The sequence below is a fragment of the Gobio gobio genome, assembly GCF_949357685.1.
Source record: "Gobio gobio genome assembly, chromosome: 4".
Taxonomy (NCBI): Eukaryota; Metazoa; Chordata; class Actinopteri; order Cypriniformes; family Gobionidae; genus Gobio; species Gobio gobio.
Genome location: NC_137100.1, coordinates 10,534,515 through 10,551,369, shown reverse-complemented (window position 1 = coordinate 10,551,369; position 16,855 = coordinate 10,534,515). Strand labels below are relative to the sequence as shown.

Genomic DNA, 16,855 nt, shown 5'->3' with positions numbered 1-16,855 from the left:
TGACGCCAAAACCAACTTCACGTCAAAGCTGGTCAAAGTTCATTTGTATTTTCCCGGGAAAATATCTGACGTTCTAATCCACATGACCTCGTGTATTGTGTATTTAAAGATCTCTAGCACCGCATGTACGTTAGAGGTAAGCTGTTTCAATAGCTTTGAGCACCAATACATTTGTTTTTACTCTAACGCATGTAAAACAACATTTATTTAACAAAACTAAACTCGACCGCACAATGAACGTGCAAAGAAAATGCAGTGAGGAGTTTAGCAGTCGAATGTCTTAAGTTGACAAATACGTTATTACGCAAATATAAACAATATGTATTCATCTTTATGTTTTCAAATTCGCCTTTAGCATGATTTTACGTAGCATTTTCCAGTATTTTCTCAATGTAAATGATGTTGCTCTCTAGTTTCTCTACAAAAGTTTCAGGGCAATCTCCTGTGTTCAGGACCCCCATAGGGTGTGAATAGACCACTTGTCCTGTATCATTACATAATAACAATACAAGTTTCTGACACCTAAATACCCAATAGCAAGAGATTCACAAAGTCTCTGAAACCTGCAATCATTCCAGCCTGCCTTTATAAGGTCTGATCAAACACAATACTCACACTTTCACTGTGTGTGCAGCCATGGAGAAGATAACAGAGAAGATTCTGCTGGAGAAAAGCTCTCCAAAGACTAACAAACTAGACCAGATCAAGACCCTCAAGTAAGAAAGTTATTTTTTTGTGATTGCAAGGCACACTATGTTGTGTTTTGGTCTGTAGGTCAGACGTTTAGTTGTTTTTGAAAGTCTGTCATTCTCACCAATGCTGCAGTTGTTTGAGCAAAATACAGTAAAAGTCATATTGTGAAATATTATGGCAATTTAAAATTACCCTTTAATATATTTTTTAAATGTAATTTATTCATGGGATGGCAAAGCTGAATTGACATCATCATAACCCCAGTCTTCAGTCACATGATTCTTCAGAAATCATTCTAATATACTGATTTGCTGCTCAATAAATTATTGTCTCTTATTATTATCCATGTTGAAAAACATTTTTGTGGAAACCATAATACACTACCATTTCAAAGTTTGGGATAAATAAGATTTTATTTTTTTTTTTTTAAAAAGAAAGAAAATAATACACAAGTGTGTGTGTGTGTTAAATAGTTTTTTGTGACAGTAAAGACATATGTATAATGTTACAAAAGATTTCTAATTCAAATGCTCGATATTCAATATTAAGCAGCAAAAACTGCTTTTCAACATTGGTATTAAAGGGATAGTTCACCCAAAAAATTTAAATTAGCCCATAATTTACTCACCCTCAAGTCATCCTAGGTGTATATGACATTCTTCTTTCAGGCGAATAAAACCGGAGATATATTACAAAAGTCCAGGCTAATCCAAGCATCAGAATTTGATTCATAGTTGCTCTGTTTTTGAAGTCCATAAAAAGTGCATCTGCCCATCAAATAACTGCTCCACACGTCTCTGGGGTGTTAATAAAGGCCTTCTGAAGCGAATCGACGCCTTTGTGTAAGAAAAATATCCATATTTAAAACTTTATCAAGTAAACTTTCAGCCGACTGTCTTCCGTGGAAAAGTGTTGAATGTTGAAAGTGAAACTCGAGATGCGTACTTGACGCATTCGCTTCAGAAGGCCTTTATTAACACCCTGGAGCCGCGTGGAGCAGTTATTTGACGGACAGATGCACTTTTTATGGACTTCAAAAACAGAGCAACTATGAATCAAATTCTAATGCTTGGATTAGCCTGGACTTTTGTAATAACTCCGATTTTATTCGCCTGAAAGAAGAATGTCATATACACCTAGGATGACTTGAGGGTGAGTAAATTATGGGCTAATTTTCATTTTTGGGTGAACTATCCCTTTAATAAGAACCATTATTAATAATTGAGCGCAAATAATAAATAATAACTGAGCATTAAATTAGCATATTACTGGAGTAATGATCCTGAAAATTCAGCTTTGCATCACAGGAATAAATTACATTTTAAATTATATTAAAATGGAAAATAGATATTTTAAAATGTAGTAGCCTAATACTTCGTTTTTTACTTAATAAATTCATCCTTGGTGAGCTATCAAAAACATTCATAAATCTTAATTTGACCAGTGTATAAAAAATAAAGAGAACTATTTGAATGCCCTTAGGTTAAAAACTGAACTGTCTGAAATATATGATCTGATAAATGCGTGTATTCTCTGTTCAGTCTCTCACGCATGGGTCTGAAGAGCGAGGATCTGCCTGTTCCTCTGCTCTCGAAACTCTGCAGTCTAGAGCAGTTGGATTTGTCTGGGAACATGTTGCAGGAGATTCCCAAAGGCCTCTGTCTACCCTGCCTGAAGATCCTGAACTGCTCAAACAACGATATGGAGGATGTGGCGTCACTGGAAGCCCTGAGAAACATCGAAGAACTTCGTCTCGAGGACAACCTCTACCTCACCGTGAGAATCACACTTTGAAATGAAACCCTCATATTTATTTTCAATCCAGATCATCTTCAGTGGCGTTCGTAGACACAAAGAATCTTGCTCTCTATGAATTGTTTAATTTTTTCTTTTAGGTCAATGATGAACACAAAGTGATCTTCATGTTACCTAAACTGAGGGTGTTCAACGGGAAGGATATCAGCTCTACAGCCCATCATATTCGCCATGGCAGCACTGAGATCCTCAGGAAGAGGGTGAGAACTGACTTTTCCACTTATTCATTGTCACCCATGTGATATTTCTGTTTGCTCATTTAAGTTAGTTTGCATATTTTTAAGGATCTCATTTCTTCAATGTTTTTTGACCGCCTTCAGGTGATTGGTTTGTGGGAACGAAGCTTCAGTCTCCCTGATCCCATTACGGCTAAGAGCCTGGCTGCTGTCGAGAAGAGTTTTGTTAATGCTGCCCACAGCCAAATCAAATACGGCCCCAGTTCCTTGAGCGATTACACAAAGTGGAGGGTTGGTACTCTTGCGTGTTTATTGCGTTCACTGGGTCCTGACTCATATCTTTGAATTAACAGAGCCTCTATATTGTTGTGTCTCTGTGGTTGCATTTAAACTAATTTTGTTTCTGCTTTTTTTTTTAGCTTAAAATGATTGCAAAGGAATATTTGAAGTCACTGACGTGCAGTGAAGAAGGAGGCAAAGTCACAGACATAACTCCAACAAAGGAGAATGAGGTAAAGCCAGTGGCATCATTTTTTTTAATGTAAAGCCAAATCAAATGAAATATAATTTTAATGAACCTTTTGACAAAATATATTTAAAAAAACCCCACAAAATATATACACTACCAGTCAAAAGTTTGGAATCATTAAGTTTTTAAAAAGTTTTTAAAGAAGTCTCTTCTGCTCACCAAGGCTGCATTTATATTATTAAAAATACCAAAAAAAGCTATAATATTGTGAAATATTATTAAAATATAAAATAACACTTTTCTATTTGAATATATTTTAAAATGTCATATATTCCAGTGACGCAAAGCTGAATTTTGAGCATCATTACTCCAGTCTTCAATGTCACACGATTCTTCAGAAATCATTCTAGTATGATGATTTGCTGCTCAAGAAACATTTATGATTATTATCAATGTTGAAAGCAGTTTTTTTAGGATTCTTTGATGAATAGCAAGTTCAAAAGAACAGTATTTGTCTGAAATGGAAAGCTTTTGTAACATTGTACTACCGTTCAAAAGTTTTGGGTCGGTAAGAATTTTTGTTTGTTTTTTGGGAAAGAACTTGGGAAGGACAGTATAGACATTTATAATGTTGCAACAGCTTTGTATTTCAGATAAATGCTGTTCTTTAGAACTTTCTATTCATTAAATAATCCTGACATTTTTTTTTGACACAACACATTTTTTTCAACACTGATAATAATACATGTTTCTTGAGCAGCAAATGGGCATATTTGAATGATTTCTGAAGGATCCTGTGACTCTAAAGACTGGAGTAATGATGCTGAATCACAGAAATAAATTGCATTTTAATATGCATATATTCAAATAGAAAAAAACTATTTTAAATTGTAAAAATATTTCACAATAATACTGTTTTTGCTGTATTTTGGATCAAATAAATGTAGCCTTAAGGGATGGTTCAACCAAAAATGAAAATTCTGTCATCATTTATTCACCCTCAAGATGTTCCAAACCTGTATGAGTTTCTTTGTTCTGCTGAACAAAAAAGAAGATATTTTGAAGAATGTTTGTAACAAAGCAGATAGAGCAACCATTGACTACCATAGTATTTTCCCCCCTAATATGGTAGTCAATGGTTGCTCTATCTGCTTAGTTTGGGTGAACTATCCCTTTAGTGAGCAGAAGAGACTTATTTCAAAACCATTAAAAACTTTTGACTGGTAGTGTATATATACACTAAATATATGCAATATGAGTAAAAATTTGCAATTTGGTGCAGTTGCTGGCCAAAACATATGTAATTATGATAGCTTGTAATGTAAATCAAATCAATCTACTTGCATAAAATACATATAAATATCAGTTGGCACGCTATATCTCCCAATAATATGTCTTAATATGCCTGTTCACACCAAGAATCATAACAATAACAATATTGGCATCCACACCAATGCACAATATTGTTCTGTTTATTATAAGAGCGTTGCAGTTTTGTCGTCTGCCACTTTAAATGCTCGAGCTCTTTAAAGCAGGATGGATTCTGATTGGCTGTCAATGTATTTTATTGTTCATCAGCTGGAAAATAAATAATTCCAAAGTAATTCCAAAGATATTGTTTCTTTGTGTCATTATCGTTATATTTGTGGTGTGGTCTATCCATTTCGTTATCATTTATAGTTATCGCTCTTGGTGTGAACGGGCCTTTAGTAAGATAATATTTATATGCATACATTTTATGATCAAAGCTCTGTAGTTTTTTATTGTGGGTGCAAAACATATGATGCAACATATTAATAAATGTTCTTCAAAAGTTTAATGTATCATATTCAATACTTACATTTTAAAATTATTTTTTAATACAATTATTTATGGATAATAAGTTGCTTCTGCTCAGTAAGTGCTCATCTTGAAATATTTCAAACAATATAAAAAAAAATCTTATGTTTACTTTATAAAAATCTGTAAATATTTCACAGCAAAAAGAGTTGTGTGCCACGACCTGGAAGGGGAAGTTTTTAAAAGGCATTTTTATTGCTAATAAAGTATGAAATATCAATCAGACGACAGACAGTCTATGACAGGTTTTTCAGCAAAGGTTTGACCATGTTGATCATTCAGAGGCTTTAGAAATCTGCGTATCACATATTGTAGGCTTTATAGAGTTAAAATGATTTTTCCCATCCCAGGTGTTTGAAAACATTTGTGACTGTAATTACATAGAAATTAAGGAACATGTATGTTCAATTTTTTTACACAACGCAGACTCAAGCAGAGAGAGAGACTCGTGATCTGGGTGGTAACAGTATTACAAGTCCTCAGAAAAGAACCCGAAACAACACCGAGGTGTCTGCAGAGGCCAGTCCACGAAAGTCAAGTCGTTTGGCGAGTGCAGCTCCGGCTGAGGCTAGTCCACGAAAATCCACTCGAGTGCTGAGCACTCCACAGAAAACGGACCCTATATTGTCCAGCCCCAGAAAGCATGCCAGAATGACCAGTGTGGACACTCCAGAGGGAAGTCCAAGGAAATCAAGCCGTCTGGAAAATATTTCTCAGAAAGTTGTTAGCAAAACTGAAAGCCCCAGAAAAGCAGCTAAGAGCCCAGGCGTCTCTACGCCCACATCAAGGCCGGCGAAATGTGAGAGCCAGAGGAAAACTGCTAAAGATCAGACTACAGCTCAACAAAGCAAACGGACCGCTGCCGACACACCCCGGAAAACTACCAGAGTCAAACTCCAAATTCCTCAGGTGGGTCATGACGCTTAATTTTTTCTCTACCTATCGTTTTTTAATATGCCTATTATTTGTTTTTGGGGTCTACTAGAATAGGTTTTCATGCTTGAATGTAAAAAAAAGAAGAAGATATAATATATATATTAGGGTTGGGCAAATTAACGCGTTAACGCGGGCGATTAATTTTTTCAGTTTAACACATTACAAATATTTAATGCAACTAACGTAGCGTCCGTTTTTATATCTATTTTTGTCTAGCGTTACATTTTATGATCACGCTCTTATTCATGAAAATACTTTTAAACAGTCTAAGCTCGACAAGACACGAGAACACGCTGTATGTCAGTGTCCTGTCTGTGTGGGTGCGTCTCATGTCAGCTAATCGAGGGACACTCTGACACACACACACACACACACACACACACTGACGCACAGACAGACTCGCGTCAGTCTCGTACACACATTGAGTTCTCTTTTGCTCTTGAACAAACAATAACAACAACACAGAGAATTTTGCCAAAACGCCAGTTGTGTCGAGTATTCTCATATTAGGAGTCTTAAATTAGTTAAATAACGTCTTAAATGAACTTAAAGAGTTGTGAGGAAAGATGCGCGGGACTGCGCGTCATATCCGCATCATGTTCGTCAGCGGCCGTTCTTAAAGTGACAGGAGCACTGATGATGCCTGTCATTAATGTTCATCAAAGAACAAAGGGAACAGAGAATTGTAGCTTTAATGATGATTAATCTATATTTAATTTATTATTTATGCAGTTAAGAAAGGTGTTTGATAACTATTACATTTCTGTATGTCTAACAGGGAAGGTCATGGGTTAAAATAACATTTATTATAATGGGTTTATGTAAAGATTAAGTTCACTTAAATTAAAAGTTGTTTTTTTAAAGCCTAATAAATGTTGAAATTGGTAGCTTTCAGTTATACTGTAATGTAACGTCATTAATGTTTCATAGAGACATTAGTATCAGTGATACTGGCCTTCTTTCATAAAAAGATGCCATTACAACAAATATTTAAAATATGCTGTCATTAAATTGTTTCTACATTAATTTGGAGAGTAACTGAAATTAATACAATATCAAAATATTAAAAACTTCAAAAATATTAAAAACTTTATTTGCGATTAACAATGCATCCAATGACTTAAATATACATATACTTATAGCTTTAATGAGAAATTAAAAACATGCTGAGTTCTAACTAATTTGTATGCATTTGGGGGCATAAAAAGGTCAAGGTCTTCAGATTATAATGAAGAAAACCTCAGAAGAATAAAATTCTTGAAAACCTTAAGTAGTTTAGCATAATCTTTTATTGTTATTATTTCAGTATTATTACTTTAATTATATTTAAACAAAAGCATGTTTTTGTTTGGTTAAAATATAAATGTATAACTTTTCTACGGCAAATTAAATTCATATGGTGTGACCAACATGCAGGGAAAAAAACATAAAACTAGACATTTGATCATAGACAGGAGTCCTGCTGACCCTAAGTCTCTTAAAATATCAGCTAATTTTTTTAAATGACAAAGTAAGGTGGGATTAGTTTGTAAAACAACATGTGGCTTATCCCCCTATTTAATTATATTAATGTATACGTAAAGAATGTATGATATTTGTAAGATACCTTGAATTTTTTTTTTTGAAGATGTGTTTTTGAGGTGTAATGAAAATATGGCATTAGTTACTTTTTACTTAGACCACATTACTTTTTAAGGTCATTAAATAAAAACTTTTCTTGAAAATTATATAAATCTTTTTCAATCATGAATACAAAACCTGTAATGTAAACTGCATTTCTGTTCTTATCTCAGACATGGTTTTGGTCTAAACAATTTCCTTATTGCACCAGATTATTGTATTTGCATGTTTATTGTCACTGAATCACTCTCAAGGTGTGGATTCCTATTGTTGCTTGTACTGTATTCTGTTTACTGTTGATTGCTCATCACACAGTCATTAGCGCATCGTTAATGTGCGTCTCTCTCCCCTGCCGTTTCAGGAGCCGGTGAGTCTGCAGCCGTTCCATGTCCTGCAGTGTCACAGCCGACAGGACAGTCCCGACGACTTCAGCACCCAGCTTTGGGCCTGTGCTTTTGAGCCCCCGCAGGATTGCAGTGGTGGTGGTGAGCACTGTCAAGTAATTAAATTCAATGAAATCTGTGGTATGCTTGAATGTATTTTGATCGTATACGTCTGCCATTGCTTTTAATCTGTTAGATACCAGAGATGGGTCTCGGACAGTTGCTACATGTGGAGGGGAAAGTTTGTGTGTGATTGACTGTGAGTCAGGACATGTGCTGAAGAAATACAAGGTTCCTGGGGAGGTGAGCGCAAAGTTCTCTACAATACCGTCTCTTACCACCAGGTGGCGTTGGTGTACAGGCCAATCAGTTTTTTGAACCACATCAATGAGACATGGAAATACACTGGCTATTCAGAAAATACCTCAGTTCTGCTATTTCTGCATTATACAGTATGTACATGTGCACAGTAAGCAAATACTCTATAAGCATTGAATACTTGAGTGACTTTCAGAATTTGCCAAACAGTTTGATTCAACTAAGCAGACTATGAACAATATTTTTTCCCGCAATGCATTCAACTTGATGGTCCATTTGTAATGGATATACAAGAGAGATTTTTTTTCATAACCAATACTAATTAATTGTATGTTTATATGTCTGATAACGATACACTGAACCAATATTTATTTAATGTTTTACTTGTTTTTGTTCATTTCATATTACAACAATAAAGCATAGTTTTTTTATACCAACAATAAAATCTAATATTTTCAAGGGCGTCGATTAACTTAACAACTACAGTTTAAATTGAAAATGTGGGTGTTGTTTGCTAGGCTAAGGAATAAAGACAGCTAGTTCACTGGAATACATTATCGGGAAAGTAACAATCAAAACAGTAAATAGTAAATGCATTACATTTGAGTCTATAAAGCATGTTGGCAGAATTAATTGTATTATTATATAATATTTTAAATTACGGTTTGTGTGCAATTCTTGACATGTTTATTGGTGGATCCCATATTACAAAAAAAATATCTGATAAAGGAAAAATGCTTAAATATCAGGGAAAGAATCTCTAGAACATACTGGAAGTTTATTTGTCAGTTTAAGTTGTGTATTTAACTACTATGTACTTGCATTAGAAAAAGGTAGGTACAATGTATTTATGGTACAATGTATTTATTGTTCATGTTGTATTGCAAAACACTTAGCTGCTATTGAGGTGGGATACGGCTAAGGTTAGGGACAGGTTTAATGATATGGGTAGGTTTAAAGGTGTAAGGAAAGGTCAGCAGTGTAATTTATAAATGTAATTACACCATCACTTTAAATAATACACTGTAAATATTACACTTAATATAACTGTCCATTCTGAACGTAGCCACTTACAATTTCTTTTATTTAATTTTCTTTGGTTTGATGTCAAATAATCCACCCAAGCCTGTTCTGCAAATAGTCTGCATTTGACTGGCAACCAGTGCCTGTAAATTCAATTTTGCTTTCCCTTTTGTCTTGTAGGAGTTCTTCTCGCTAACATGGTCCACGGTGCTGATGTCCAGGACAGGTGGCTCTACCCGACCCTGCAATATCCTGGCTGCTGGGGGAAAGAGGGGTCTTGTAAAGCTCATTCATCCCCGAGTCAACCTGGCGTTCGGAGAGTTCCGTGCCAGTAGACGTGCCATTTCCATTATGCGCTTCAGTCCACGCAAAGCTAGCTTTCTCTTCAGTGAGTAAAGCAGTTAATCGGGTGTGCCTCATCTCGTGTTGTCAGTCCTGGTTGTTACAGCGCCCCTCCTCTCTCTCTCTCTCTCACACACCCACTCCACTTAGGAACCTGGCCAAGAGCGGTGATTTGAAGGGAAAGTTCACCCAAAAATTTAATTTATCCCATAATTGACCCCCCCTCAAGCCATCCTGGGTGTATATGACATTCTTCTTTCAGACGAATACAATCGGAGTTATATTAAAAAATGTCCTGGCTCTTCCAAGCTTTGTAATGGCAGTGAATGGAAGCACAAAATTTGAAGACCAAAAAACTGCATCCATCCATTATAAAAGTACTCCACACGGCTCCAGGGGGTTATTAAAGGCCTTCTGAAGCGAAGCGATGCGTTTGTTTAAGAAAAATATCCATATTTAAAACTTTATAAAGTAAAATATCTAGCTTCTGCCAGACTGCCTTGCGTATTCAACTTACGAAGTAAGTGTAACGCCTCTCGCAGTTCAAAACGTCATACATCGCTCCAGTTACGCTTTTTTCGTAAATTGAATTTTATAATTTCATTATAATGCTGGATTAGCCAGGACATTTTTTAACCCCAATTGTGTCCGTCTGAAAGAGGTCACCTAGGATGGCTTGAGGGTGAGTAAATCATGGGGTAATTTTCATTTTTGGGTTAACTATCCCTTTAAGGGATGCACTGATAATAGGGGGATGCAGCCATTCCACGACAATACTTACTCCACAAACTCACTCCATAAACATGGAAAATCACAATTGATGGAACGACGTGAAGTCCAGGCACTTCAATCTTTACACTACAGAGTTGACTGCCACGCTTAAATAATGTCGCTGTCTGCAGGCTTGCGTCACTTCAGGGTTCCTACTGGCGGTGCAAATGTAACCAGGAAAACGGCCCTAGGGGACCACCCTGGTGGCTAGTTCCTATAGCTGAGCTCCTAAAACTACCTGGTGCAACTGAATAGACTGATTTTACAACTTATACTTACTGATACTTACTAACTTATACTTACTTAACAACTTACTGATAACAACTTATTTGAATTATATAGACATAACTAAAAATCACATTGTTTCTATTTACAGCTGGAACGTATGAAAATAAGATCTTTTTGTGGGACATTTGTGGACTGGATCAAGATTACAACTTTAAAATCAGGTTATTTATTATTTATTGTTCAGTAATTTTTTAATACCGTATTGGAAATGCTAAAATGTGCTACATTTATGTTCAAAAGAATTTTCATTTAATTTTTAAACTTAAACACACTTTTCCATAACTATTTCTTATATTACCGACAGTAAGCTGCTAGTCCTGGAGACGAACTCCACTCCTCTGCATCTCTCTCTGCTCCCCACGTCTCCAGACACACACCTGCTCTCGGCTTGTGATGAGGGGCTTTATGTCTTTGACATCCAGCTCAGTAAAAACACACAGAAGAGGTTTGAGTTCTCCATCAGTCCAGATATTATCACCCCTCTGTGTGGCAAAGAAAAATGTTTCTTTATTGAAATTTACTTTGCTTTTATCAGAAATGAGGAGATGGAGATTGTGTTTCCAATTTACAAGAAAAATGACAAGAAAAACAACTACCGGACTATTGATGGACTGAGCTTCCTCTCAGATGATATAGTGGGTGAGTAAACAATAAGAAAAATATAGGACTAGTTGAACAAATAATACATTTAATATATAATGTATATTTTACAAATTAATTGTTACAAATGTATTGTTATTGGATTATTATTTCATTCAATATATATCCTTTTAAACATATTTGTAAAAAGTACTGATCATTTCTTCAAGGTCGTCGCTTGTATTCAACTCTGATGGTTCAAAACATTTATAAAGAGATTGTAAAATAAATCCATATGGATCAAGCGGTTTAACCCAAGTCTTCTGAAGAGACACGATCGGTTTATATGATGACCCTTATATAATTTAATTTAGGCTTTTATTCACATATAAACAATGATCAGTGAACATGAAAACTGAATGAAAGTCTTATGGGTTTGGAACGACATGAGAGTGAGTAATTGATGATTGATGGCATTTTCGGGGGAATTAACCCTTCAAAGAGTTCGATTCATGTGGATATTTTACACTCTCTTTATGAACACTCTGAATTTTCATTTTTGGATGAACTATCCCTTTAACACATTTTGTGACCTTTGTTCTGTCTGATATTTAAGGCGATAATGATGCTTGTCATTTTTCCTCCCAGCATCCAAGAGCCACATGCAGGGCTCTATCTACCTGTGGAGCTGGAGTGCTACTCGGGCATCTTGGAATGGCAGAAAGAAAGAGGTGGCAGCTGTGGTTCTGGCAGAGCTGCAGTGGTCCAGCACTGATATCCCGTACCTGTCTCTAGGAACTTGTCCAGGTATTCATGTTGTGTTTACAAAATGTCATATGGTCAAATATATGGACAACTTTTTTTTACGTTCTTCTTTCCTACGTGTCCTTATAAATATGTTGAATCTGTCTGGGCAGTGCTCAATAACCTCATTATGGGAATTTTTGTCATGTTCAGTTTTTAAAAAAATAATAATTTTGCCTGTGTTAATGCCAACTGCATAAATGTAGGCACAAGTGTGTATTTTTATAGAAATTTTACAATTTCACCCCCATTTCCTTTAATAAATCTATTTTACACTAGAAACACAAAATAGTTACACTCAGGACCTTAAAGGTTACATAACACACAGTTTCTGCCAGTCTCATGTTAATCTTGAGTACCTATAGAGTAGTTTTGCATCCTTCATATCTCCAGAGAGTCCTTAGTTTGATCATATTTATAAAAGACAGATTCGCTGTATCGATTCTTTCCGAAAACAGCCGAGCTTGTGCAAGTGTGCAGTGGGTGGAGCTAAACATGAGCACACACACGCACAATACATCATGACATTATCCCTGGATAACTTTCGATTCACTATACGTTTGTGTTGTTGACATTTATATGCACTTACGCGCCGATTGCCAACAAAACATTTGATGCAGTTTCACTTCGACTCGTGACACACTTGCACAACTCCGTTGCTGCTCCGGAAAAACGAACTGCATCCACTGTTTCCTTAACGCTGGGTTATTTGGGAAGCTGAACAAGGTTATCTTTCCCTCACAACCAAAAACACACTTCTTTAGTGGCATTGTTGACGTTGTGGTCTAAAAACAAAATGACAGTGCTGCCAACAGCTCCCGTAACCGAACAAAACTCGTTGACGGGCGCACTCTTGCTCTCGCTCTGGTTGATGTGCGCACGCAGTGCGAAGTGCCCATATAAGGAATTCCTCCCTTTATGAAGTCATACAGGGCCATACTCAAAAAACTTTCCGAAACTTATTTGAATCCTGGAGGGGTGTATTTGGCAAGGCTTCAAAATATATATATTTTTTTACCGGATAGTGCCATTTTCTCAGGCCTACAAAGCAAATACTCTCCTTATTCCTGTTTACTGCTTCTGCATATTGTCGAGCCAATTGGATAAATTATACAGCTATAATTGTGTGGGTATGGATGTCAGAGTGTGGATTGTATGTGTGTAATATTTGAGAGAGGAAAAACTACTGCAAATCACAAATCCAACCACTGAGTGCACCAGTGGAGCTTTGCTTGCATCTAATGGGGAAAATTTGGCACTGCACCCAAACACAATTTTACTGAAAGCTCATTTTGTGAGATATCAAGATTACATTTGGAGCACAACTTAATTAGATTTATGGATGTGGTTTTCTAGTAGTTTTAAAGTTAAACATGTTTCATAAAATATATATTTTATAAAAAATAATGTTTATAAACTTAAACCTCTAACTTTTTTTTTCTTCACTTTTAAAGCTTCACATTTTTATGACCGTTTTTGGACATATAGACCTATGTGTAACTTTTTTAATTGACGCACAAGGGTTAATAATCTACCAATCACTGGTGAGATTAAACTGATGTGTGATTATTTTTTCTTGTAGGTTATGGTTATGTGGTGTGTGGGGATGAGCAAGGCAGACTATGGATGTACCATATCACAGACACCATGATGGAAAACTTCAAAAGTGGAAAAACGATCTCAGCCACTGAGGTAAGTTAACCATTGCTGGGTGAGCGATACGGTATGGATTTAATGATAATCTTTTAGACCATGCACTGAAAAAAATGCTAAACTAAAAAAGGTTACATCCTAATGCACTGGTTTTATTCAAGTCAAAAATATTATTTAATCTTGCTGAATCAACCTAAATGCATTATTTTATATCAACAAATGAATCAAGTAAACAATAGCTCTTTAAGGTATCAGTTGCAGGTAAAATATTCCTGTTAGCTACAGTATAGATATATAATCCACTGAAAGTGTCAACATGTTAACTCTCGACTAGAGGAGTGATTATTGTTCATGTTTGTATACAGAGCTCCTGGATGTCATTTTGCTCCTTTGCCTGTGTTATTTCAGGTGCTGGATTGGCCATCACCGGTTAGAGCTGGAATGGGCGCATTAGAGGGGCCTTCTATTAACGGCATTGCCATGGATCCTGATCTACATTACTTGGTTGCCCTTACTGACAAGAACATGGCCGTGGTTTGGAAGAGAGAGAATCACTGAGCACAGAGATGTTCAGTTGCTGGCAGTATTTCTACATATTGCTTTGCATTTCTGAACTCGACTTGAATTGAGATCATGGTTGTGTGAGGAGAGCAGGAGTTAAAAAAAGAAAATGAAGACTTCACCTGTTTTTAAGACTTATTGTCTCAAAGAGACAGAGACCGAGACTAATTTAGCTATTGTGTAAATTTGCTCCTGTGTTTCTAGTTTTAGTAGATGAAAGGCAATTGTTATTGCAAACTCATTCATAAATTCTTGTTTTAGTCTTCAAAAAAGTATATATACTGTATATTAAAGGGGGACCTATTATGCTATTTTTCTTAATTTAGTTTTTGGGGTCTACTCTTCCTAGTTTGTCTGGGCTGTGCTTCTCAAAAGCAACGTACGCCGAGGTAGATCGTAGAACCATTAGCACCTATGGTCTCTAAGATCAACTTAGCTCATGATGCTTTTAAGAAACGCAACCCTGTTTAGTTCCTGTCTCTATGAAGCCCCTCCTTCCAAAAAGCACAGTGTGCTCTGATTGGGCGACTGAACCAGTGTGTTGTGATTGGTCAACTGCTTCAAGCGTGTTTCCGAATTGTCACACCCCTTACCATAACCGTGAGTTTCACACATTACTAATGCATAGTGTGGCCAAGTCCGCGGTTTTCCTCTCAGCGGGTTGAAGCGACCCCATTTATGTAATATTTAGCCCTGGGAATGCAAATTTTATTAGGCAACCATGGAAAAAAACCACATGTTTTACACCCCAAAATTGTTACCGGAGAAGCCCCCCTGAAACGTGATTGGGCTTGTTTTGAGTAGCAATTGGCCGGGTTTTGTTGTGAAAACCTGGCAACCCTGCTAAGGCAACTCTACCAGGCCTCAACCCCTTTATTTTGCGTATGCCTTGGGAGATCATTATTTAAATGAGGAATATTGTGACGTGTTCGTTCCTGGAAGAAAACTCAAGACTACAATGTAGGAGTTTCAGGGAGTTCAGAAACAGTGTGAACTGGTATAGAGAATAACTCCCTTTGGAGTGTGGAAAAAGTTGAAAATGTGAAAAAGCATCATAAAAAGACCTCATAAAAGGATTTCATTTCAGAGAAAAGAATGGCATTGTTCAAAAAAGGACTTTTTATGTAACGAATAAACTGGTGTCATACACCATTTTCTTATTTGCACGACTCTCCTTCATGCTTCACACTTAGTTGTAGGACATGTTCACAATCTGACTAGCTGCTGAACTGATGCAGATACACATGATGCTGAAGTAGATGGATTGGTCTTGAACTGTGTAACATAAAAGTGGGGCAGTCTGATTTCTGCCTCTACAGCTCTCAATTGTTTGCGTTGCATTTCCATGTTTCACTATAGATGTATATTAGAAAAATGTAGTGTGCTGTTGAGTTTGGGACGGTGCCTTTGCCCTCATAGGAATATCATTACACACTGTAGGCTACCTGCTTGCTCAAGCCATATGCTAAATGTTTTATTACCAACTCACTTTGCAACTTAAAATAGAAACTAAAATAGAACTCTAGAAACTAATATTTATTGCAGGTTAAGTTTATATAGAGGTCTATCTTTTGAAGTGGTTGAATGGCAGGTGGGGCAGAGGTTTCTGAGAAGTTCCAGATGAGTTTTCATAAAGGACATCTATCAGATGCTTAATTTAGCATCATTTTTATCATGTGACTATATATTTTTTTAAAAACTTATCATATACAGCTGCTGCCTGTAGTTGAGAGATGAACATGATTTTTTTTAAAGTTTTGCTGGATATATTACAAATATTAAAATTCTGAATATTAAACCTTTTCCTAAAAGTAAATAAAAATTATCATCTTCTACTCTCACTCTACTCACAACTCATGCCAGAGCTCACTATCCCTTTTAGGTTGGGAGTGTCTCTTTATCTGGTTTATTGAAATGTCAACAAAAGCAAAATTAGACTTTGGAATGGGAATAGTTCTGCATTCGTATTTTTAATTTATTTCCTAATGATGATTCAAATTAGCCATTTACATTATGTGGGAAAAATTGTTACTTTCTGTGCTATTTATATGACCCTATGATATAAAGATGCCTTCTCTTAAGTTCAGTTTGGACTATACTGAATTTACTTAGGCCTATATTTCTTTGTCATTTCTGCTTGCTTCAAAAAGTCTAAAAATCAACCCACACCCACACACACACAACAACAACGACAAAAAATTACTCACCAATATGTTGTTCATGTTTTAGGATTTATTTGCTTTAGTGTAATATAAACAGAATAACAGTGACTGACAGCCTGTCACCATTCGCTTTCCACAGTATAAATAAACCAGCACAGTTTAGACCACCATGGAGGTAAGGAAAAGAAGAAATTGCTTTTATTTGGAGTTGGACTATCCCTTTAAGGAAAGCGTGACAAATTATCCCACTCCGTTTATTGGGTGTTGGTCCTTTTCAAAACTTGAATAGCACATAAATAGCACATAAATTATTGTATTGTTTTTTTAATGTTGCTATCTCTTCAAAGCTGATTACCCGATAAAATATTGATCATATATCTGCAAATGTATGTGGTGTAGTCAAAGGAAGTACGCGCTGTTCCC

At 36.1% G+C, this 16,855-nt stretch overlaps 1 protein-coding gene across 1 annotated transcript; it reads left to right on the top strand.

Moving 5' to 3' along the window:
• The first annotated feature begins 67 nt into the window (after nucleotides 1-67).
• lrwd1 (leucine-rich repeats and WD repeat domain containing 1) lies at nucleotides 68-15,434 on the top strand. The gene is made up of 16 exons (XM_079815980.1): nucleotides 68-136; nucleotides 635-716; nucleotides 2,235-2,469; nucleotides 2,589-2,708; nucleotides 2,829-2,975; nucleotides 3,104-3,196; nucleotides 5,419-5,901; nucleotides 7,910-8,033; nucleotides 8,128-8,234; nucleotides 9,453-9,660; nucleotides 10,762-10,834; nucleotides 10,978-11,118; nucleotides 11,209-11,312; nucleotides 11,901-12,059; nucleotides 13,639-13,748; nucleotides 14,118-15,434. Exons 1-16 carry the CDS (start codon nucleotides 124-126, stop codon nucleotides 14,265-14,267), a joined length of 2,349 nt encoding a protein of 782 aa, XP_079672106.1. The 5' UTR covers nucleotides 68-123; the 3' UTR covers nucleotides 14,268-15,434.
• The last annotated feature ends 1,421 nt before the right edge of the window (nucleotides 15,435-16,855 follow it).